This window comes from Gossypium raimondii, chromosome 12, assembly GCF_025698545.1.
Source record: "Gossypium raimondii isolate GPD5lz chromosome 12, ASM2569854v1, whole genome shotgun sequence".
Taxonomy (NCBI): Eukaryota; Viridiplantae; Streptophyta; class Magnoliopsida; order Malvales; family Malvaceae; genus Gossypium; species Gossypium raimondii.
The window spans coordinates 3,111,871-3,138,811 of record NC_068576.1 but is presented as its reverse complement, the minus strand read 5'-3'; the positions used below and the strand labels follow the sequence as shown (position 1 = coordinate 3,138,811).

The window sequence follows — 26,941 nt, the reverse complement described above, 5'->3', positions numbered from 1 at the left end:
CTAGATTATATAGTATTTATTATAAATTATTTATATTAATTTTAACGAAATTACAGAGTATTCCTTAGTAATTATTTATATTTGGCCAAAGAGTACTAATTGATGATGACAATGAGTATATATTTAATATTAAAGAGATAATAACCCAACAAATATTATTGATAATTTTTATAATAGTTATTTTTGTACAATTTAATATTATGCAATTGTAATTACAATATATACTAGCAAACATGACATAAAATTACGATGTAATTTAATTTTGTTAGCCCTACATCGTCTTACTTTATTGTGCCCAAGCACACCCTTAGACTCTCTTGAATTTTAAAATATAGGTATATTGCTAAGGTAGTGTTTGACTCACAAAATGTAAATTTATTTTTTGTAATAGAATTACCGAGATGCAAAATTACTTAACACATCATTGAGTATGTTAAATTATTATGTTTAGTTCATATGGCTAAAATGTAAAATTTTATTGTTTGGTTGATAGAACGTAAAATTACCTGAAAACTTACTTTATTAAATTATCATCTTAGAACCTTCTTTCTTTTTGTTTACACCGCGCAAAGTTGAAGCTTATAGTTTTTATTTTATTAATAAATGATGCATTTCTTTAGTAAATGTTTTTTTCAAATAAATAAAGTGGAATTGGGAATGACTGAAGAGTGATAAGAGAAAAGTCTTCTGCTTTAATCAAAATGACAAAAAGAAGAAGAAAAATATGTTATTTGTTATGGTTTAAGGGTAGATTTTGACCGATAGCTATAATATATATAAGCATAAGTTTAAAGAAATTTTTGAACAGATGAGAATATCGTTTATTATTCATTATCTTACTAAATTGATGTTATATAAAAATAGATATTCTTTCTTAAATAATAGAGCTTTTATTCAACTATAGAATTGAATTGGAGTTGAACTCAATGTATTAAGAATAAGTAATATTAATTAATTATTAATAATAGATAAAATCATATCAATAACGTCACGCCCCAAAATTTAGGGGATTAATTGTAAAGGATAAATAAGAAAAATGTATAAGGCTGAGTGTTAAGTGTTTAGTGTCCTCCCTAGAATCCCAAGTTTGAGCTACCTTCCTCTCATTTCTTTTCTTTTAAATTTTAGCAACATAGGATAAAAGCCGCACCAAAATATATACGGTTGGGAATAGAGATTAAACAAGAAATAGGTTTTAGTCTTAATGATTAAAACACTAGTATTTCCCTAATGGCTCGAGTTCGAGCCACTTCTTCCCTTTTTTATTTCGTAATTTCGCCAAATACACCCCAAAACATATGTATATGATTAAGCATAAAAAATAAACAACAAATGAGAAAAGGCTCGATGGTTAAAGTGTTAGTATTCCTAAAGACCTAGGTTTGAGCCTTCTCCTCCTCCCCCTAATTTTAAATTAAAAATTGACAATTATTGGGAAAATTGCAATTGACACCCTTAAACCCTAGGAATTTAAGCAGTTCTTTCCTAATTAGAATTCATATATTGCCCATCTTCAAAATTCCAATAGAATTAGAATTCCATCATATTTTTCTCTTCTTTTCCTAATTAGATTCTCATATTACCCCTTTTCAGATCCTAGTAGAAGTTGCCCTCCATCTTTCTATTTATTTTCTTTTCTTTTTCTTTACATGATATTTTTATCCTAATTGTTGATAATTACTTTGCTTTCTCGAATAAAATCATCCTCCATTCAATCGTTCTTTCTATCGATTTTGTAATTGTTATCAATAGCATATTGAACTTTGCTAAGAAACGGTAAGTACATCTCGTTCTGAAGTTTAGATCCCAAAATTTCTATAGTTTTTCTACCTGACACTAATCCTAAGTTCGATTCAACAATTTTTTTCGATTCTTGCCCAAACTTTCAATAATCTTATCGAATCTTAAATCAACTATTAATTCGTGTGTAAATATCATTTGAAGGACCATGTTTAGGTGAATCGGATCAGGTTTGATCGTGAGAAATGTCAATCAAGCCCCCAATGAAAGGTGTGTGTTCTTTTCCAAGCAAATCGGAGCAAATCGTGTGTAGGAATAGGGCCACATGGTCTCCCACACGAGCGTGTGGACCACACAGGTGGACCACACGACCATGTATTACTATTTAGTTAGGGTACTTTGATTTTCACACGGGCAAGAACCTTCCACACAGCCTGGCATACGATCGTGTCTCTCCTATAGGGTGATTTATTGTTTATCACATGGCCACAATCTATTACATGGCCTGGCCACATGGCCGTGTAACCCTTCCGCGCAACCTATAACACTTCACATGGTCGTGTGACACCTATTTTACAGTTTTGCCCAGAATTTTGTGAGTGTCATGTTTAGTCTCTAAACTATTTTGAGAGTTTTATTTCACTCAATTGAGTCTCTGAAAATATGAATACTTTGGAATCCATGATCTGATTAACTGAATTACTACCGTTATATGCATGATATGTGAATGATACATGCCCACTATATTTGTATTTCTGATAAATTGTTACTGTTAAATTTTGTCATTGTATTACTGATTGCATGTTAAGCATGCCTACTGCTATTGTTAAATCGAATACATGTTAAACATGTTTACTGCTACTATTGAATTGAATACATGTTAAGCATGTTTACTGTTTTTGTATTGTTCTATTCCAAGCATGACATATTACATTACACGAGGGGAACAATATGAAAGGAGGAAATTTTGGCAGTTTAATAATTTGCAACTCTGGTGGTTTATCCATAAATTTCTAGCAGCTTTTATCTACAAATATGTTGTGCATCACAACAAATGGCAGTTTATCTGCAAATGTTTTTATCTGAAAATATTGGTGGTTCATCCATAATTTTTTTATTACTGACAGTTTATTTGTAAATTTTTGGTGGTTTATCCACAATACGATGTGTAAGGATGAATAGATTCCAGGGAACTCTTACTATGGTGTGTAGCAGAGTTGGGTAGGATATTTTCTATTAAACTAAAATTGCATTGCATTCATAAGCATGTGCATACAAAATTGTGAACACTGCAATGATATTGTGTTGAGTTAATCTGAAATAATGATATTCTGAATTGTTATTCGGTTATGATTATTCTATGCATTGTTATTCAATATGTTTTATCTACTGTTTACACTGATTTTCTTATGATTGAACACACACTGAGCTTCATAAGCTCACTCCCCCATTATTCCCATCTTTACAGATAACCCACTAGGTCAGGACGTAGACTCGGTATACAGAAGGTTTGGCTCAGATTAATTCTTATTAAGAAGTATTTTAGATTTGCTATTTGAAATTTATGTTATTTTGATAATTGTATCTCTTTATTTGAAGTGTGGTATTGGACTTTGATTTTGGGTTTATTTAGCATGCATAGTATTTAATTTTAATCCAGAATGATGAAACATAGATTTAGAATTAATTTTGCATAAAATTTCTTTGATTTTAGTTAATTAAAACTAATTTGTATATCACTTTTCCGTTGCTAGATTATAAATAAATTTTGAGTAATAAATAAATTAGAAATTAACTAAGTTTTCAAAAGTAGTTGTTAAATGAGTAACCAAACATTCTATCAAATGAGATAGATGAATTTTATTATCATTGTGTGAGCTGATCCTTATCCTCAAGGCTGCAAAAACAGAGGAACCAATATTTTCAATTGAAAGGGTAGTACCATCACCCACAGTGACCTTACCAGACCCTTTGTAGGGGTTGTTAAAAGAGAGGTTGGCAAGCTCGTTGGTAATGTGATGAGAAGAGCCAAAGTCTAGGATCCACTGTTTGAGTCACATTGGCAATGGCAGAAGTTGAGAAGGCCGACGGTTGTGCTGGCAGAGACAAAACAGGGCATGTAGCATCAATCAAGCTATGAAGAACAACATTAAGGGATTGTGTCTTCACCAAGTTGACCGGATTTATGAAATATCTAAGAGAAGCGGTAGAGACAAAAGGGTTATACTCGTCAAATATAGCTTGAATCTCATTAAAAAACTCTTGAGTTGGTGATGACTCAGTGATAGCACTGTAGTTTAGTGTAGGGCAGACAGAGGTAGAGTGAGGTTGGGAATTAACAGATGTAACGCCTAGAAAGCTTGGTCAAAATGATGGTAACATTTGTCCACTAGGTGTCCCAATTTTCCACAAAGTTAACACTGAAGCCTAGTGTTGAATTTGCCATATCCACAACCCATGATAGGAGAATGTGGCCGTGGGAAAAAAATGGTGGGTTGAGATGTTGGGCTTGTCCAAGACTTTGAAGAGTAATGGAACCTATACCAGGATTATAGAACTGGGAAGTCTTGGGTTGCATAATGTTGCTAGGAAAAGACAAAGCCTAAGTTGTGTTAATGGATGGAGGGAGTCACAATGAATCGTGAAGCTGAGACTCAAAATCTATAAGAATAGAATGCATTAATATGAAACCCACCCCGCCAGCCAAACACCTCTCTGACCCCCATTCACACCACATATGAGCTAATCAAGCTAAACCAACTATGCACACCACATAGGACCTCAAAAGGCCCATCCAACCCTACACACCACAAATATGGACTAAGCCACTCAAATGTTAATATGTAGTAGAGCTGACATATGTGTAATATAGTGTGGTAACCTGCTGTACTAATGAGTCGCAGTTAAAACTGCTCAAAACATATTAGACTTCATTCTCTTCGCAATCAAACCCAAAACGATCGATGCAAATGCAAAATTTACACCATTTGTAAACAGACATACAGAAACAGAATACAGAATCAGAAATGCACACATTCAATTGCCCAAATTCAAAATCATTATAACGTAACATCAATTAACACTTAAATGAACCTTTTAACTAGAGCTATGATTGTGAACAGTGTATAAGTCCAAGCCGAAACAGAGCCCTGACCACCCTTACTAAGACCTAGCCAAGGATCGGAACACACAGAAATACAATCAGATCAAAAACTAACATAGTACGAAAATTACCGAAAAAGGGTCACACGGTCGTGTAGAAGTGTCTAGGTCATGAGGGGGTCAACATGCCCATGTGGAGGGGCACACACCCGTTTGAAAGGAGGTACATGGCCGTGTGAAGGTGTCACACGCCCGTGTGTCTAGAAATATGGTCGTGAAGACAACCCGCGTAACTCTCTGTCCATTTGTGCTAAAATAAGGTGCAGGGTAGACACTGCCGTGTGGATGTCCCACACGCCCGTGTGCCAATTGGAGTCAGCTGTGTGTCTAGAACACACATCCATGTGCAAAATGACTAAAATCCCTAAATCCCTAAAATTAGCCACACGATCGTGTAGCACCAAAATTTGCCCAAAAACCCTAATTTCCAATTATACATGGCCATGTGAACCACCCATGTGGGGCATACGGCCACCAGTGTGGTCTCGAAACCATACCAAAAATGGCTACAGAATGCTCTTTTGTTGTCAGAAAAGTCCTCAGCCCTAAATAACTCAGACTTATACAAAAAACGCATAGCATTTCAATCCATTTCACAATAATCGACCTTTCAATTGGTCAATTTCAAAGGCACACAAACTATATCGAATTTCACAGAAACAAGTCAAAAATTCGATAACGAAAAGGAAAGGTCTCCGAACACACACCTTAATCGCGATTCGAAACGCCCAAACCCGATTGACATATCAAAACCACCACTTCTGAAAACTCAATTATGATCACCCACAAGATATTTTCAAAAGGAAACATCATTCAAACAGAATTGAATACTCACAGAAAGAAAACAAATTATTAATTAAAAAGAACACACTTACACACAAGAATTTAGACGAACACGAATGCTAACACTCTCACGGGAACACATGAATCAAAAACTCGATATTAGGAAGAAAGAAAGTGAAAAATTTACGTGACAAAAAGAATTGATAAAGAAAAAAGGAAAGAAAGAGGAATAAGAGAAAAAAATGAAAGAGGGAGAAGAGAACATGAGAAAAGATTTTTGATAAATTGATTAAAGATTAATTAAATATTCTAAAACTAAATAAATAAATAAATAAAAATAAAAAAAATCTCAAAATAACACCACTCCCTCAAAAACACACACACAATGACTCAAACCCAAAACCCTGAAGTACACTAACACACAACCAAGCACCAAATCAACAGGCTCATTCTAACAACAGAATGCGAAAACAGACACAATTGCTCAACGTACACACTCAACTTACATTCTGACCCTAAGCACATACCCCAAAACTTTTAACCCCAAATTTCGGGGTGTTACACTGATTCTATATGAGCTAAGCTCTATTGATCATTCAAAACTCATTATAGCAAAGAGAGAATGACCCCATTTATAGAACATGGGTGCTAATAATATCCTAACCAACTTGTACAAATATTCTTTTGTTGTAACAACCTAGCTAATGTGTCATGCAGCCTTGAGGATAAGGACCGACTCACACAATGATGATAAAATTCATCCAGCTCATTTGATAGAATGTTTGGTTACTCATTTAACAGTAATTACTGTTACAAGGAAAATGTTACACTTAATTGGTTTTTTTCTACTCCTAAATTTTTCTAAAAATAGGCTAAGTTTTCTTCTAAAATAAACAAATATTTTAAGATGATTGTTTTATAAACTCTGATAGCCAACTGGGCCATTCTAGTGGCCAATGTAATCTTCTGAATTCGGGCCTAACGTCTAGGCCAGGTTGAAGACGTTACAAGTAAATTTTTTTGCATAGAATATTTATTAGTTTGAGCTACACAATTGAGTGTAATAATTATTAATAATAGATATTATTTTAAATTAATTATTATTTAATTAGTGTTATAGTTATATACTTATCGTATTAACTGCTTGCAATCACTCCAGATATGTTGTGCTTGAGTTGTGACAAAACCAATTGTCAACATGTCATGATATTCTATTGATGCTAAGGCTAAAGCTTTTGTTGTGTTGATGGAGCTTGTCCTTCACCATTTATGACAAGTGTTTGTTATTTTTTTCTTAAATTGTATAATTCCATTCATTGAGTAAATTAATGAATTTACCTTTCAAAAATAATAATTAAGATTTACCATTATAAATAGCATCGTGTACTTAAGCAGTCTCAAACAAATAGCATCTAAATAATATCACCAAAAATGGAGGTTATTAGCATTGGTAAGTTTGAAGTGTCCGAAAAATAATGAAATATTAAAGTATTGATTTTTCAAAGAGGAAATTCTAACTCATATTCAAATAACAATGTCACTGAAAAAGATGAAAGATAATTTTAATTGATGATGGGATAAAATTATGATATTCTTTCCCACACATTTATTTAATTTATTATACATATTATACTAAATTTATTTTAAATTCACCCTCATTTTATGTCTAAATTCTAACTTGAAAGTTCCACTTTATAGTTGTACGTCCTTCTTGATTTAATTTTACTTTATGCTATTTTTTTCTAATTTCTATTATATTTTAAAATTCTCCTATTTACAATAACAATTTGTTGTTTTTTATACTTTTTATGTAATTTAAAATTCTAGAGTAATTAATTACATCAAAAATTCATTGTTGATCAAAGATAGTAGTGAGAATGTTAGATTGAAGAAGATGAGGAGAACAATAGATTGAAGCAAAAGATTAAATAAAATTTCAAATATATTTGTAATATTATTAGTATTTATTTTAAATTAGATTTTATTTTAACTTTTGGTAAGTTGATATTTTAATTTGTCTAAATATACTTTTATTTTAATTAGGAAGTTGCAGTTTTTAAATTCTCTTTAGTTTATTTCATATTTTTCTTATAATACAATTAGACGATTTAATAATCTCAATAGCTTTTATTTTCATATAAAAATAAATTATTATAAAATTAATAAATATATTGTGATAATCTCATCCCAATTAGATGAGTTTATTTTGAACAAGATTTATAAAGTTTAATTTTATTATATTTGATATAATTTGAATTTACTTTTAAATTAATAACATTTTCATTGGTTTTAAATTATAAAAATAATTAATAGTTAATTCAATAATTTTAATACATTAAAATCATAATTAATTTTAGCTATTATTGGTGTACACATTCAGATTAAATAAAATCTATTCTCAATTCTCAAAATAATTTTTATTTTTAAAATTTAATTTTCAAAGACCTTTACATAAATTTTCAAGATAGAGTTGTTTTACCTTTTTTCAAACTCATAATAAGTGTTAAAGTAATACATATTCAATTATACTTTCATTATAATTTAATCAATAAGCAATATCTTATTATTCTAAATTATTTTTATTTATATATAGATGATTTATATTATTAGACAACACAAAAAAATGCAGTATACAAAGAGGTTTTACTACAAGATAGACACATATGAATTATTTGTTTTAAAATTGAAAATAACATTATTATTTAATACATTGATTTTGTAGAGAATAAAAAAGAGAGTATAAATATGTAGTATGTCCTTTACATATATACTTTGTAAAACTATACGCTTACTTAATTATGATTTGAAAGTCTTTTAATTTTTGAATATTATTTATATTAATTATTTTAATAATGGTTACAAAATAAAAATATTTTATTAGATAATAAAAGTATAATTGTGTATATTCATGTGTAACATATATGATATCGGATAAAAATAGAAGTTGTTATAAAAGTAATATTTCGAGAAAAATGTAATATAATAAATTAAATATTAATTTTATTCATTATTTTTTTTTTCGGTTTAAGTACCACATTACCAAATTATCCTATGTACTCCGAAATCTTGATATTGTTGGAAATGCGAGATTACTGGCTCAAGGTAATGTTTGATATCTAAATGTGAGGGTCCTATGCTAGAATATGTTGGAACATTTTAAAATATTTATAGTGTTCCAATAACTATAAATGAATGGGTGTAATTAATCAAAAGTTATATTGTTTGGTTTTTGAAAAGAATTATAATTATTTAAATAATATTATTTGAATAGTTATAATATTAAATGAATAATTGTGTGTTTATTTTAAAGACATTATTATTCAGAAAGACACCTATTGAAAGATGTCTCTATGAAGAGACATGAAAATTCCTGTAATAAATAGGAGTGGGATTTCATTTGGAAATCACACCAACAAATTCTAATATTCTTTCTTTACTTCCTTCACTTTCTAATATTATTAGATTATTCCATAAAGTATTACTGCATAAATTCTTTGTAGAAATTGAGTTTCTTGTTATACATTGCTCATTGCGTAGTGAACTATTCTCGTCAGTGCAAAACGTAAATAGTCATTGGCTTCATTGTATCCTCGAAGTTAATTTGCTTGGAACTCATTTGCACACCGAAGATAGCTGGGGGCGAATATAACCTTAAAGATAGTGGCTTGATACACACCTTAAAGCCTTGTCCTATTTCTTATTTTTCTGTTCGAGTTCCGTTCGTGTGTTCGAGATTTTCTTTATCGGATATTTGTATTAACAATTTTAAGGTTATAATTCATGATGTCTACCACAACACATGAAAGTGGAATACTAAGGGAGTTGGCTTCCAACTTTGTCAAACTTGATCGGTTAGATGGTGGCAATTTTCGATGATGGCAGAAAACAATGCACTTCTTATTATCAACTTTGAAGATTGCTTATATTTTGAATACTCCAAGACTTGAAGAGAATGAAAACGAATCTGTTGTTGCAATCCGAGAAAGATAAAAATGGGACAATGCTGATTACATGTGCATGAGCCACATATTGAATGGTTTATCTGATGGTTTGTTCAGCACCTACCAAAATGAGGTCACCGCTAAAGAGTTATGGGACAAATTGGAGACAAGATATATAATCGAAGATGTTACAAGTAAGAAATTTCTTGTCAGTCGTTTCAATAATTAGCAAATGGTTGATGATCGTTCTGTTATGGAACAATTTCGTGATATTGAAAAGATGTTGAATCAATTCAAGCAATATGATATGAAAATGGATGAAATGATTGTTGTATCATCCATAATAGACAAACTTCCTCCATCTTGGAAAGAATTTAAAAGAAGTCTAAAACATAAGAAAGAGGAAATATTTCTTGAGGCTTTGGCAAATTATCTTCGTATTGAAGAAGAATATCGAAAGCAAGATCAGAACCTAAATTCTGAAAATGCCAAAGTGCAAGTTATGGAGGAAGTACAGACAACTAAACCATTCAAGAGAAAGTTCAAACAGACTGATAGAGCACCTAAGTTCAAAAAGAAACAAAAGGGCTCATGCTATCATTGTGGTAAGTCGGGACATTTCAAGAATGAATGTCAATTTTTAAAGAAGAAATCATCTTCTAAGGCTAATAATAATGAAAAGTTCGTTGCAATGATATCTGAAATTAATATGGCACAAGATGATAATACATGGTGGATTGATACTGGAGCAACCAAACATGTGTGCAAAGACAAAAGCATGTTAACAAAGTTCACACAATGTGAAAATGACACTGTCTTGTACATGGGAAATTCTTCCACCATAGCAATCAAAGGCAAAGGGCCTGTTGAACTACAATTCACTTCTGGAAAGGTTTTAACCTTAAATGATATATATTATGTACCTGAAGTTAGAAAGAATTTAGTGTATGAAAGTCTATTGAATAAGTTTGGTTTCAAACTTGTTTTTGAGGCAGATAAGTTTATTTTGTCTGAGGGAGGAATTTTTGTAGGGAAATGGTATATGTATGAGAGTACGTTCAAACTGAATATTATTAATAAGAATAAAAATACTATTTACGCTTATATGGTTGAATCTTTTGTTTATGACATTATAGATTAGGTCATTTGAATTATAGAAAATTGAATGACATTTATAAGTTAGATTTAATTCTGTTTTTAATAATAATATTGAAAATGCAATACATGTATATTGACTAAAATTACAAGAAAACTCTTTCCTAAGGTTAAAAGGAAAACAAAATTGTTTGATTTGATACATAGTGATTTATGTGACATGCATAATACTCCTACATTAGGTGGAAAGAAATATTTTGTTACTTTTATTGATGATTGTTCTAGATATTGCTATTTATATTTATTGCATTCAAAAGATGAAGACTATAATCCAAGTTATTTTGAATCCACTGGAATTGTCCATCATGTTTCAGCCCTTTATACACCATAACAAAATGGTGTAGCTGAAAGGAAAAATAGAGTTTTGACTAAAATGGTAAATTCAATGTTATCATATTCAGATCTTGGACAAGGTTTTTGGGGAGAAACTGTTCTAACAGCTTGTCATATATTGAATAGGGTTCCTAATAAAGAAACTAAAATAACCCCCTATGGACAGCGGAAGAAAAGGAAACTAAACCTTAATTATTTGAAAGTTTGGGGTTGTAGAGCTATTGTCAAAGTTCCAACACCTAAACATAAAAAATTAGGTGAAAGACGAATTGAATGCATATTTATAGGATATGCACATAATAGCAAGGCATATAGGTTCATGGTAATTGAACCAAATGATTCAATTTCAATTAATACTGTTATTGAATCAAGAGATGCTATTTTTGATGAAAATGGATTTAATTCTATATCAAGACAATTACAGCCACAACAATTGATTCATTCTTCAAATGAGAATGAGATTCCATTGGAACAAATTGATAATAATGATGAATCTTGTCAAGAATTAAGAAGAAGCAAGAGGATTAAAAAGGTCAAAGATTTTGGACCAGATTTCATTATGTTTCTTGTAGAAGGAAAATGTGAAAGTATATGCAATAAGATACCTTATTGTTATAATACGCAATCTAATCCTATTACATTTGAAGAGGCAATGAAATCTCAAGACTTTGATTTTTGGGAAAGAAGCAATAAATGATGAGATAGATTCAATAATTAGAAATCAACCTTGGATCTTAGTTGATCTTCTATCGGGTTCCAAACCAATAGGTTGTAAATGGATCTTCAAAAAAAATGAAGGTCGATGGAACCATTGATAAATTTGAAGCAAGATTGGTATCCAAAGGTTTTACACAAAAATAAGGTATGGATTACTTTGATACTTATGCTCTAGTAGCAAGAATTGCTACAATTAGACTATTAATATCACTTATCTCTATATATAATTTGGTTGTTCACCAAATGGATGTTAAAATTGCATTTTTAAATGGTGAATTGGAAGAGAAAGTGTACATGGAACAACCGAAAGGGTTTGTTGTTCTAGGACAAGAGTATAAGGTATGTAAGCTTGTTAAATCTTTATATGGACTTAAACAAGCACCAAAACAATGACACCAAAAGTTTGACAAGGTTATTTTAGCTAATGGTTATAAAATAAATGAATTTGATAAGTGTATATATAACAAATTTGAAAATGGAAAAGGTGTCATAATCTGCTTATATGTAGATGACATGCTCATTTTTGGCATGGATTTGGAACAAATAGAAAACACAAAGAAATTCTTGTCAAACAACTTTGCTATGAAGGATATGGGTGTAGCAGATGTTATTCTTGGGATTAAAATGATACGAGATGAAAGCACTATAGCTTTATCACAATCACATTACATTGAAAATGTGCTTAAAAAGTTTGATCTTTTCAACTGTATACTAGCATCTACACCCATGGATCCTCAAATAAAATTAGTATCTAATGCTGGTAGGAAAATTGATCAATTGAAATATGTAAGTCTAGTTGGTTGTCTTATGTACATAATGACTTGTACAAGACCAAATATTGCATATGCTATTGGGAAATTGAGTAGGTACACAAGTAATCCAAGTAGTTTGCATTGGCAAGCTTTGAATAGAGTACTTAGGTACTTAAAGAAAACTATTAACTATGGATTGTGTTATAATGAATATCCTCCAGTTTTAGAAGGGTATTCAGATGCTAGTTGTATTAAAAGTTTGGAAGATCATGCATCTACTAGTGGATGGATCTTCATTCTTGGTGGAGGAGTCATTTCTTGGGGTTCCAAGAAACAAACATGTATTACTGATTCAACCATGGCAGTAGAATTTATTGCATTAGCCGTTGCATCTAAAGAAGTAGAATGGTTAAAAAATTTGCTTTATGATGTACCTTTATGACCTAAGCCAATTTCACCTATTTTTATCTGTTGTGATAGTGAGTCTACTCTAGCGAAGGCATATAGCAAAGTATATAATGGAAAGTCTAGACACATTGGATTAAGACATAGTTATGTCCGGCAATTAATCTCTGATGGAGTGATCACTATTAATTATGTGAGGTTAAGTGAAAATTTGGCTGATCCTTTGACAAAAAGTCTTGCGAGAGATGCAGTAAAAAGGACCTCAAAAGGGATGAGACTCAAGCCCATTAATTAGAGTCACCCATGATGGAAACTCGATTCAACGCTTGGTATAACGTCAAGTCTTGAGTTCAATGAGACAAAGTACATCATTAGTATGTTATTGTTAGCACTATAAATAAATCTATCCTAAGATTAAAGTGCTAGGTACCCGTAATGATAAGGGAAGGATGAGTAAAATACTCTTAATGGACCCATAACATAAATATGTTAGAGTGTTATAATTACGGGAACACTCTTGATGGGATCTACCTATGTGAGTGGAAGTGTGGCCGTTTCTAGGAGCTCAAGGGCTTGGCTCTGGTAGCATTCATGAAAAGAGGACACAAACACATGGCCATAATAGTGTCCCTAGATACTATGCATTGATCGATGTTGAAATCATTGTGTGAGATATGTTCAGTTAATCAAATGGAATAGTTGGTTCAAAGCTTAGTCTACCATGCAATTTTGATTAACTTTAACATGTTTTCACTAAGTGAAGGTTCAATCGTAAAAAAAACTTTCATTGATGCAAATTGATTTCCAATAATATCAAAATCTAAAATATTTTAAAAATGGAGGGAGATTGTTGGAACATTTTCAAATAGTTATAGTGTTTCAATAACTATAAATGAATGGGTGTAATTAATCAAAAGTTAATTGTTTGATTTTTAAAAAGAATTATAACTATTTAAATAATATTATTTGAATAGTTATAATATTAACTGAATAATTATGTGTTTATTTTAAAGACATTATTATTCGAAAGACACTATTAAAGATGTCTCTATGAAGAGACATGAAAATTCCTATAAATAGGAATGAGATTTCATTTGGAAATCACACCAACAAATTCTAATATTCTTTCTTTCCTTCCTTCATTTTCTAATATCATTAGATTATTCCATAAAGTATTGGACTATTCTCAGTGCGTAGTAGACTATTCTCGTCAATGCAAAACGCAAATAGTCATTGGCTTCATTGTATCCTCGAGGTTAATTTGCTTGGAATTCATTTGCACATCGAAGATAGCTGGGGGCGAATATAGCCTTAAATATAGTGGCTTGATACACACCTTGAAGCCTTGTCCTATTTCTTCTTTTTCTGTTCGAGTTCCGTTTGTGTGTTCGAGATTTTCCTCACCGGATATTTGTACTAACATAATATCACGTTACCCTTTAGGAATGTTACATTCCCTAACTAAGCGCACCTTAATAATATTTTGAGCTTTTCACTAAGGGGGCATTTGGTTTAAGCAATCTCTTGTTCTAAATAATAATAAAAGATTTTAGAATAATGTTTCTCCATCTAGATTTCAAAAATTACCTTCAGACAATAATTTTATATTTTCAATAGTGACAATATTCGAGAATATAGGGATAACTTTAATACCACCTCATCCTTTGGTATTATTATATTACATTGATAATGTAACATTCTTGATAATTTTACCATAATTTTAATGACTTTGATTCATTTTACTTAAATAAAAATAAAATTAATTAAATTTCTTTTAGTTCTTTAATATATATTAATTCTCAAGTATCATTTCAACTATATATTATTAGTTGAGAAAAAATAAAACTGTCACAAATAAAATTTGAGAAATCAATAAAATGAAAATATAGTTAAAGATGAAATCTCGATTTTGATTTAAAAGTTTGAGTATAGATGTAAAGATAAATTTTAATATTTTTATAAATTAATTATAGTTATTAACGGTGCGTCTAGAAATCAATTTTTTTATATTAAAATTTGTTGAAATTAATAGAAGATTATATATTACAATTTACCATTATTATGTAAAATGCTTAAATAAAAACTAAAAATATGTAAATACTGTAGCACTCCATATATTTAAGAAAGTCTCAGGCCTATAGAACAGTTTGCCGTTAGCATCATTAACCAGCAGCTCGACAATTTCAGAAGGTGGCGTGTTGAACACATGAGTTCCAATGTCAAAGTACTTGTCAGACGTGCCAAAACTTCGGCATCCTGGTTACCCCCACAATCGGTTCACTCTCCCAACCTCCCAAGCTCTCGCCGCTCCATTTATAACTCAATTGTTATTTTCTTTTATAAACATAAATATACATATTAATTTTTTTAGGGATTTATTGAATTAATGTCGCTTTTCAATTAAGTTAATTATTGAAATTTTTTTATATAAAACATTAAATATTATGTAGATATATTTTTATCATTTTAAATAATGTGAAATATAGAAAAAAATATATCATCATAGTTTTTAATATTTTTATTACTTTTAACTAAAATTTGTATTGGTAAAGTGACGAGGTGCAGAAAAGATTATAGAGGTGTTGGAATCTGTGTGGACAAAGAGTAGGGCCTTGAAATTCCATAATGACTGGCCTTTGTTTCTCCCACTGACCAAAAGTTTGGGATTTATTTATAATTATTATTGCTACTTTTAAATCTACAATACTTATCATAGTTTCCATCTTTCTTGACTGTAATCACTTATAATATTTCCATTTCCTAGTTTTACAAAAGCATTCAAGTAATCATATAATATAATAAGATACTAAACTGGGTGGTTCTGATATACTATGCTGCGTGAATAACATTTTCTCGGTGGCATGTGTAATCATATATAGATTTAATTTATATTTCAAATTACAATTTGAAAACTCTTGGGAGAATCTAAAACAACAGAAAAAAGCCAAATGTGTGTATATACATATAACTCATTAGAATTTTCATAGATTTGTAAAATAAAAAGTTATTGTAAATTATAAAGTCATTGTTGTTGGTAATGCAAAGGGTACATTGGTGAAGTACAAGCTATCAAGAGAATTTTTATATAGCTTTACTTCTTACTCTTTTTGAGTAACTGGACCATAGGATTCTATTGCTCATGTTTTTTTGAAAGATGAAGATCCAAAAACATATGATGAAGTCATAAATTCAATAGATGCTTGTTCTTGGAGAGATGTTATTAATAATGAGCTTGAATCTATTATGTCTAGTTACACTTGGGAGTTAGTACACTTGCCAAACGACAACCTTCTTGAATGGTGATTTGAATGAGGAGATCTATATGGAACAACCTTTAGGATTTAAACAAGCTCCAAAATAATGGCATGAGAAATTTCATAAGACTATTCTCAATTTCAGTTTTATAGTTAATGGTGCAGATGCATGTGTGTATTCAAAAATGTTTGGTTCTGATTGTGTCATCATAAGCCTGTATGTAGATGACATGTTAATTTTCAGTTCCAATATAAAAGCCATTAATAAAATAAAAAATTTCTTATCTACCAGATTTGATATGAAAGGTTTGGGAGAGGTAGATGTAATATTAGGAATTAAAGTTACAAAATCAGAAAAGGGATTTTCATTATATAAAGAAAGTGTTAAAAATGTTTAATAGTTTTGATGTAATCCCTGTGAGAACTCTTTATGATTCTAGCATACAACTGATAAAGAACAGAGGAAATATTGTTTCTCAATTAGAGTATGCTAAGATTATTGGAAGTCTTATGTTCTTGATGAACTACACTCGACTGGACATTGCTTATGTGATTAGTAGACTAAGTAGATATACCCATAATCCAAGCAATGAGCACTGGAATGCTCTAAATCGTTTGCTTAAATACCTTAAAGGTACTATAAATTAGGAGTTAGAATTTGCCAGGTACCTTGTAGTCCTTGAAGGCTATTGTGATGCAAACTGGGTAACTGATAATGATGAGGTAAGCTCTATCAATGGGTATGTCTTTATTTTCGGTGGATCAACCATTTCGTGGAAGTCTGCTAAACAGACCTGTATTGCTCGCTCCATGATGGAGTCAAACTTAGCTGAGAAAGAGGCCGAGTGGCTTAGAAATCTACTTGCGGAGATTCTTTTATGGGAAAAACCAGTACCTTCCGTATCTTTATTATGTGACTCACAAGTCGCAATTTGTGTTGCTAAAAGTCAAGCTTCCAATGATAAGAAAAGACATATTCGAATAAGATATGAATCTGTGTGACATTTAATAAAGAATGGAGTACTCGCTCTGGAATACATGAGGTTTGAAAGGAACCTAGCTGATCCACTAACCAAATGGTTAAGTTGGAAAATGGTTCTTGATTTGTCGAGGGGATGAGTCTTAAGCCTAGTGGTTTAGGAAATCATGGTGGATACCCAACTTAGTTTCTAAGTTCAATGTGGTCAAACGAAACCATGGAAAGACTCAGTGTGTACATTTTACCTATCCCTATGGCGAATGATGTACTTACGTAAGGATGAGTTTTTACTCTTAATGAATTCATAGCCTATAATTTGGGTGGTCCTATTGGGACGGACTTGATGAATTCACCGACTTGAGAGGTTGAGTTCATGTCCCAAGAGTTTGGGTGGTCTTATTGAGATAGACTTGATGAATTCACCAAACTTAAATTTGTGAGGATGAGCTTAATGAAAGCTCTTAATGATTTCACAGCCCTAATTTGAGTAGTCTATATTGAGATAGACTTGATGAAATTACCTACATAAGTGTGAAGGATTAGCCACCTTCTACGAAAAACCATTTTGGGCAGTTTTTCTAAAGCACTTACTAGCATCCCGAGGTACATTGGCTAAAACTTGTTGAGTTATCACGGACCATCAATTGGATCCGAGATTAGTTGTTGTCATGAGTTAACTTCTATTTTAACAAGTTCAAGATTCGTTCACTTGTTAAAGAAAAGAATCGTTTATTTCACTATGTACTAGTTCAAATCCACAAGATACTAGTGCTTAAGCAACTAAATTCACTATTGCTCTTCTCACGATTTAACTAGAAAAAAAGCTCTATTTTCCTCGCGTTTTCAAAATCTCTAAAGTAATTTGCATTAGTGGGGCATTGTTGGTAATGCAAAGGGTTGATGTTAGTGGGTATATCCCACATTGGTTAAGTACAATCTATCAAAAGAGTTTTTATATAGCTTTACTTCTTACTCTCATTGAGTAATTGGGCCATAGACCTATAACAGTGCGTGCCGCCGCCATCTGCCCATTTTTCGTATTCGTGTCTTTGACACGTATCGTGTGTATATCTTTTATTATTTTTCAGAAAATAATATCTTTAATTGGTTGTTGGGCGAAAATAGTGGCATAATTTCAAAACTGTTCCTGTGCTACGTATTTTACTCTTTTGCCTCTGCCTATTTATCATTTTGCCTTTCCATTTTCAGTATAAATAGAGGGTTGATTTCCTCATTTTTTACACATAGAAAGAAAACACAACACTTTCAGAAAAACTCTTTCCTCCTTTTCCTTTCCAATTTTCTTAAACATTTTGTCGATTTTTCCCTTAAATCACTTTAGAGAAAATTTTGTCTAGGAGTCTGGGTTTTAAGCGGGACTGGTTGTGACCCATCCAAACTTTCCTGGGAATTAATCTTATTGTGATTTCCCTGAGAAGAGCAACACCAATCGAGTTCCATCTTCCTTATTCGGGTGTACGACCATTGAAACATTGTGTTAACTTTGGGGGACGACGTCCACTACACGATTATACCGATTAGGGCGAATTCGTTTCTAAGATAGTGATTTACCATGATACAATAAATTTCTAATTTCTTAATTTGTTATTTATTTTTCAATCAATCCAAACATATTTGTTTTGCAATAGCTTATTTTCAACTGTTGTGACTTATAGCCCATCAATTTGTGGCAACAAGTAGACTTTGATATATATATATATATATATATATATATATATATATATATATATATATATATATATATATATATGAATTTAGTAGGTGTAGTTTAGTATTTAAATTTAGATTTCGTAAAATTATAATAATGTTACATAATATTAAAGTCGCATATAATTATATATATTTAACATTATGCGTAATTTTAGATTTAGTTGTTCTCTAATTTGATCATTTAATTTTAATACTTTTTAATTTTAAAACTTTAATTATGTCTCAAATGATAATTTTAAATTCATTAACTAATATGGTGTGGCTTTTTGTGGGTATTATGTAAAATATATATATATATATATATATATGAATTTAGTAGGTGTAGTTTAGTATTTAAATTAAGATTTAAGTAAAATTATAATAATGTTACATAATATTAAAGTCGCATATAATTATATATATTTAACATTATGCGTAATTTTAGATTTAGTTGTTGTTCTCTAATTTGATCATTTAATTTTAATACTTTTTAATTTTAAAACTTTAGTTATGTCTCAAATGATAATTTTAAATTCATTAACTAATATGGTGTGGCTTTTTGTGGGTATTATGTAAAAATAATGATTGATATTTGAAAATAATGATTTTAACTTGACGAATTTAATGATTACAATATGAAATTAAAAGGTTTAAAACGGGATAAATACCAAAAACATACATAAACGAAGGTTTATTGTGTAATTATATACATGAACTTTGATTTTGTGTAATTTTATACATGAAATTTTGATTTGATCCGATTCTTGTAAATTATTAACATAATTATTGATATAACATCATTTTATGTTTATATATTTATGTTTATAGATTGCATATATAAAATAATCATATTTATGCAATATAAAAATAAATTGATGTATTTATTTCTTTAAATGTGTATGATTAAATCAAAATTAAAGTTTCAAGTATACATTTGAACCACAATTAGAGTTTCACGTGTATAATTGCACCAAATTAAAGTTCATGCATATAATTGCATATTAAATCAAAATTCATGTATAATTTTGAAATTTAGCCAATGTACCGTTATTTTTAGGAATTTAGTTTTTCTACTTTTAGATTTCAAAATTCAAGTATTATTTTTTGTTAAATTTATCGATGTTATATTTTGAAATAAAAAAACTCACTTGGTAGTATGTAACTAAAAAAGATGTAATAATGAACTCAAATTACCAAAATAATTTTAATAGTGTTAATAGTTGGACTTGAATTTTAAATCTAAAAAGTCAAAGGACTAAATTCCTAAAAATAAAAGTACATAGATTAGATTCCAAATTTTTAAAGAATACATAAACTTATAACATATTTTTAACCAAATTAAAAAATAAAATATAGAAATTAAATTTTAGAATAATGATGTTTAAAATGGGACTTAAACCACAAAATTAAAGAGATTATGCTTAGATTTTCATATTTATATAATTAATTTGAAGAAAATATTAGATAAATTGATTTTAAAATAAAATTGAATTTGGGAATTGGAATAAAGCTCTTCAAAAAAGAAATAAAAGGCTTAAGAGAGAGAATTAGGAAAAAAAAGGGTGAGTGAACTCGGAGAAAAGAGTGAGTGAGAGATAGGATATGCGACGACGCGAAAGTGACTTTATAACCCAAAAACCGCAAACAGAATCTTCGCCTTCTTAATTTCCATTCCCCTTTTCTCACCCGACTCCCTCTCCAAGCAACCCAAATTTTATTTTCCTTCATTTTCTCTCTCCCCAAACAACAATCGCTTCTCTCTCACTCTTCACATACATCTCATTATTTCCAAATATATAAATAAACCAATTTAATTAAGAAATAGCTCCCTTTACCCTCTCTCTATATATTCATTCATAGATCTCGCCACTTCCTTTCTCATTTCACCTCCTTTTCTCTCAGCTTCAGCAGATACCATAAAGGAATCAGAAGGAAAAATAAACCATAGGAAGCAAAAGGGTAGGATTGTGAGAGGAAAACCAAAAGGATCAGAAATGGGTTCGGTTCCCCCAGAACTGAGCTTGGATTTTAGACCCACTTTTGTACCCAAAACGATCTGTACTTTTCTCAAGGAGGTTTCACTAATCGGCAACGTTCCTGACAAGGTTTCAAAACTCGATGCTTTTGTTAAAAGATTGGAAGAAGAAATGAGAAAGATCGATGCTTTTAAACGTGAACTTCCTCTTTGCATGCTCCTTCTCAACGATGGTTCGTTTCTTCAATCCATATAAATCACACCCCTATTTCCCCCCATTATTAATGGGTTCTCTTTTGATTTCCTTTTTTTTTAAAGAAAAAAACCCTGCTCTCGGTTGCGAGTTTCAATTGAAAAACGTTTGTCTTTAGCTTTGTTTTTGGTTTTCTGATCGGTTCTATAACTTGGGTGTTTGTTGTTTTGGGACTCTAATTAAGCTATCAAATGTAAATTTGATTTTCTGTTTGATTGCAGCCATTGTAGCTTTGAAAGAGGAGTCAGTGCAATGTATGTCAAGAAATGTTGAACCAGTTTTAGAAGAGTTCATTCCATTGAAGAACAAGAAGGAAAATAATCGAAGTGAAGAAGATGGTGCCTTAATCACCAACAAAAAGGAAAAAGATTCTAACAACAACTGCAATAATAATAAGGACAAGAAAAATTGGATGAGTTCTGTTCAGCTTTGGAACACTGATGATGATTATAGTTCCATTAGTCACAAACTAGATTCTAAGGTACCTCAAAGTAAAGAGAAGATTGAACCACATTTAAGCTAAAGAATTGTAGTTTATAATGAAATAACAGTGCTAAAAATTGAATATTATTTGTTTGTTTTGCAACAGAGAAAGGACGGAGATTCATCTCAAGGATGTAAAAATAGGGGAACAGCAACAGCCTTTATGCCATTCAAGATGAATTTGGGTTTTGCAGTGAGGAAAGAAGAGAAAGAGGAGATACCAGTTCATGGATTAACGCTTTTGACTCCTGGAATCAAGAATCTGAAAGAGGAATCATGTTCTACGGGGTCTAGGACAAGTTGTAGCAGAGCAGTTTCTTCTTCTGCCCCCAATGCTCAGTCCACTTTTCGCTCTGTACCACAGCCACTGTCCCATCACCAGCAGCAGCAACAACAACAACAACAACAACAGACTGCTAGGAAGCAAAGGAGGTGCTGGTCACCTGAGTTGCATCGCCGGTTTGTCAATGCCTTGCAGCAATTAGGAGGCTCTCAAGGTGAGCAAATGATGTTCCATTGGTAATGTACTTAGATTGTGACAATTTGGATTTTGTTGTTCTTAGATCTTCTTTTCCCTGTCTTGAGTTGGATTATATATTGTTCTAGTCATCTTAGATGAGAATTTAGAAGTTTGGTCAATGGGGAGATTAGATTTGCTAGAAACAGCACTTGTTTGTAGCGATTTTCGGTTCACTTATAACTCAGTCTGGTTATATTTTTAGAGGTGGAAAGTATAGATTCAAATCTGGCTAAATAATATCTGTATGATTCTGTTGGGATCATTGGATTGAAGTGTTCTTTTTCCATGGCAATTCACTCTTTGATAATTTTATTTCAAAGTTTCTGAATCAAATTTCTTGAACCTTTTGCAGTGGCCACTCCAAAGCAGATTAGGGAACTTATGCAAGTAGATGGCTTGACCAATGATGAAGTTAAGAGTCATTTGCAGGTTGGTTCTTAGATTTATATATTTTTTTCTTGGTGGTTTGATCTCATGAAAGGAAAAAAGAGAATGTTTGGTGTCTTAATATTTTCCAGGATTAATGGTTATATGAAGGTTTTTTATGGATGAATATTTGATGGGAGAATTTTCCTGTGACTTTTCCAGAAATACCGACTTCACACAAGAAGAGTTCCAGCTTCCACAACCAGTCCTGCGAATCAATCAGTCGTTGTTTTGGGGAGTGGTTTGTGGATGTCCCAGGATCAGTACGGAGAATCCTCGAAGGGGAGCAGTTCCCAGTCTGGCTCTCCTCAAGGACCTCTCCAGCTAGCCACAAACACTGGGGGGACCTCCAATCCGGGAGGTGACAGCATGGAAGATGATGAAGATGCAAAATCTGAAAGCTATAGCTGGAAAAGCCATATTCACAAACCTGGGAAAGATGATGTATAGAGTGTTTATCCACCATGAATTTTGCAGATATAAAGTATACATGGGAGGAGTTGGCGATCATAAAAATTACAATACACTATTACTATATTATACATAAAAGGAGAAGGATGTTGAGAAATGAGAGAGGCTGTGAAAATTTTGCAGGATTAGCTTTCCTTCGATATCGAATCAAGTTTATTTTTTTTTGGTTTTCTTCCGGAACCAGTACAAGAATTCCAATTATATATCATCCATGTTTTCACCATTGGAAGAAATATGAGCACTGCAGTATTCCCATATCATAAAGCTTAGCTTCTCCTTTACTTGCTCTATTACATTGAACCTCTGTTGTGCTAGTGCTTTTGATACTGTTTTGAGGTTATAGAAAATTGTTGTCAAAAGTTGCTTTTGTTTTGCAGTATTCTTTTTGTCTGACAAGGCTTTCCTAGTCCTAACTTAAGCCATAGACAATTGATTCATGTGTCTGGTCCTTCTGAAGTTTGTCCTTTTTTCACTCGAGACTTGTTTGAGAGAGTGTTTTCTTAAGGAGAAAGATGAAAGCTTGGTAAATGCCACCACAGGTGGCTTCTCATATTTGATACGAGAGATTGCATCACCAATCTGGGGTTTTGTTAGGTTGTTTCATATGATCAACCTTAAAAATGATATATATGGTGAATAATACATTTTTTAATGTATTTATGTATTCATATTCATAATATAAATTACTATGAGGATAGACAACATTTGTTAACCTTATTAATATCAGTGATTTGGTAAATACAATGAGAAAACGGAAGATCCCAACTTATCTTGGGAATAAGATTTTAGGGTTAATATTCCCTTGTGTCTTATGGTTACGTACAAAATATGTCTCAAAATTATTCTAAAATGCACTTTTTTTCTTCTTCTGAAAAGATAAGACAAGTGGTTGGCATATTCTTCCAGATTTTTTGCAAAGTGACCAAAATTCTCAAATTGGAAGACTGTTTGGGAAACACAAGTTTCATGACGATAAAAACTTGTAGCTATTAATCAATTTCTGCCATAAATTTTAAATATATATATATATATATATATATTTACTTGTTGATTAACTTAGCTTTTAATCAATAATTGGGTGCTGACAGCCATAAATTAAAATAACAATTTCTTTTACCCTGTATGGTAATTTCTTTTATATAGTTACCAACACGGTAATTTTAACTTATGTTTTGAGAAATTACGTGAAAAACATGTGTGATTTGTAAAGGCATTAAGCAGCTGACCATGTAATTATATGGGTGTGTCCCCAAAACAAGGTCTTAATTAGTCAAACTGTTCAAAAACACCCAAGGGCCAAGGGGTTTTGTTTATTTACCTAAGCCACTCATATCCCACTATAAAACACAATCACTTGGAATGTTTATCTAAAGGATCAAGACAAAAGAGTCCCTCTCACCCCCAAAATAATAGAGAGAATCTTGTAGACAATGTACAATTAAATGGACCCTACAAGGAGAGCTCCACTATCATATATATAACTTCATATTTAATATTAGAAATGAAAAACCAAAAGAATCTGAAACATATTTATCAGATAATTTATATATGGTAGGAGTGAATGGAAATGATGGAAGTTAGTCATTAAATTTCCTTTCTAAACAGGCTTAACTAAGGCATTTATATTCATATATTGTCAAGGGATGGATTAATTGATAACATTTAGAAATACAAAATAAGTACCTAATTCTTGTTAGAGAAGAAGACAATGGATTGAATATATGCACATTAAGCTACCTTCAGTCTCACATGGCAAAGCTTAACAAAATTACATGCATGCATTTGTTTTTGGTCCCACAAAGGGAAACTATTCATATCAAAGATTCCTTGAAAGACCAGCCATAGGTTATGATCCTTGAGAAAGCATAATGATGCAAGTTTTAACTGGAAAGGGAAGTATTTGGTGACAAAAAGCAAACCCCAAGAACACCAGCTTAACAGAATATTACTTTGAATTCTAACCAGCTAGGAAATCGCGAGTGTTTTTTTTTTTTTTAACTGAGTTGTAATCATCATTAAGATTATTTACCTTGTCCATGCTTGAGGAAACAACATTGAGTTCAATTATAATGTAATCTAAAGTGAAATGTTTTATTTTATAAAGAAATCTTTGGTGTCCAAGAATTTTTTTTTTTAAAAGTATTTCAACACAAAGATTTAGGTGATCAATGATGGTGGTTTACACTACAAGAGGTGTAGAAAGTTGTTATTGATATGGCAGTTCACATCGTGTTAGATGCGAAGAGCAACATCACCTTAGTTAGGTATCTTGCTTCAAGCCGCTATGCTAACCAAATGTGATAGCTTTGAGAGATTTGTTGCTCGCTATGACTACTTTGTTGGAGGTGTAAGTTCCTTGTGTGTGTTGGGGGGGGGGGGAAGTGTTGTGGTATAGGGGTATAACAATTTCCCCTCGACCTTTATAAAGTGGATTAGGATGTGATTAATGGAGGATTTAGGGTTTTTTTGAGAGGGATTAGTTGGTATGAATTAATTGTGCTTAAATCACTAGGATTGACAACACTAGGAAGTTATCATAGGCTAGACGAGGTTAGGAGATAAGCCGAACCGAGTAAATCATAATTTATCTTGGTTGAGAAAGTGAGATAAGGAAATAAGCAAGTATTAGCCAATCAATCAGTTAATTAGAGGCTAGGAGGTAATAATTGATTAATCATAGCTAATCCACCCTAAAATTCTAATCTGAAGTTAGTTACAAACCCTGAAACGATTTAATCTTCCTGATTAGCTTATTGATTTAATTTGTTTGTTTATTTTTCTTAATTATTTATTTTTATTTCAATTATCTCTTTTATGGTTTATCATAATTTAGGATTAATTACTGCTACTTAGACTTATTATTGTAAAAAGATTTTCATAATTTACTCCATCTTTCTTTAGGTACGATTCTCGAAATACTTCTAGGTATTTCATTGTACAAGCTATATTACAATTTGACTCATACACTTTTAGGCACCATCGTTCTCAATTATTATATTTTTGGTGTTATATTTTTATTATAAGCAATAACTCGTTTATAGGTGGTTAGGAGTCTAAGGCTTAAAGCCTCACGTTCATAAGCAAGTCTATGACCATGACATATGAAAGTTAAGAAAGTCTATCGGACTTGTTCTCTAAGTTTTTTGTCAAAGTTATATGTGGAACTTCACCATACGAAGTCCGTGACACAATCCACATGTATGAGTTCGCCATATCTATGAATCAATATGTATGAGTTTGTTATATCTATGAATCCGCTTGTATGAGTTCGTCATATCTATGAATTTGTATGTATAAGTTCACTATGTCTATGAACCCACATGTATGAGTCCATCATATGTATGAATTTTCTACTATGAATTCACATGTATGAGTTCTCCACATCTATGAATTTTCTTCTACGAGTTAGCATATATGAGTTCGCATATAAAAATCTTCATCTAGAAATCCGCAAGTAAAAGTCTGCAGGACTGTCCACCAAGTTAATCCAAATGACTCTCTCCACTCGGTGGGTTTTTTGCTTAGATTATATGCAACAATACTGTACGAAGAGACTATATGCTTCATGATATTTCACAGGATGAATTCTCATACATTATGTATTGCGCCTCTGTGTTGTTCAAGCCCAAGTGTAAGCTGCGAAATATGAATACACAAGTTTTGTCTAAGCGAAATTAGTGGCGAATTCTTAATTTTGAAATAAAATGAGAAGTATCCTTATTATAGAACTCACTAAGTTCCTTATGAACTTACCATGTTTCTCTCCTTTGTTTCATGTATTCTAAACTGTTGTTTATAGGAGAAAGCGAACTAAGCCAGAGTCTTCAAAGTCTAGCGTGAGCATGTCATCTTTTGTTTTGTAACATGTGTAGATATCAGGGC

The 26,941-nt window shown here is 31.4% G+C and overlaps 1 protein-coding gene across 1 annotated transcript; it reads left to right on the top strand.

Annotated features, from left to right (window-relative positions):
• Positions 1 to 20,591: 20,591 nt before the first annotated feature.
• LOC105762834 (hypothetical protein) lies at positions 20,592 to 23,323 on the top strand. Its single transcript, XM_012580755.2, has 5 exons — positions 20,592 to 21,139; positions 21,381 to 21,640; positions 21,749 to 22,139; positions 22,515 to 22,591; positions 22,751 to 23,323. The coding sequence occupies exons 1-5, from the start codon at positions 20,926 to 20,928 to the stop codon at positions 23,036 to 23,038; spliced, it is 1,230 nt and encodes a 409-aa protein (XP_012436209.1). The 5' UTR covers positions 20,592 to 20,925; the 3' UTR covers positions 23,039 to 23,323.
• Positions 23,324 to 26,941: the final 3,618 nt, after the last annotated feature.

Excerpts from the sequence above, each read along its gene's own strand:
- LOC105762834 (XM_012580755.2), top strand. The coding sequence starts at position 20,926 with ATGGGTTCGGTTCCCCCAGAACTGAGCTTGGATTTTAGACCCACTTTT. Across the intron at positions 21,641-21,748 it reads GTCACAAACTAGATTCTAAG|AGAAAGGACGGAGATTCATC; the intron begins GTACCTCAAAGT and ends GTTTTGCAACAG. Across the intron at positions 22,140-22,514 it reads GCAATTAGGAGGCTCTCAAG|TGGCCACTCCAAAGCAGATT; the intron begins GTGAGCAAATGA and ends AACCTTTTGCAG.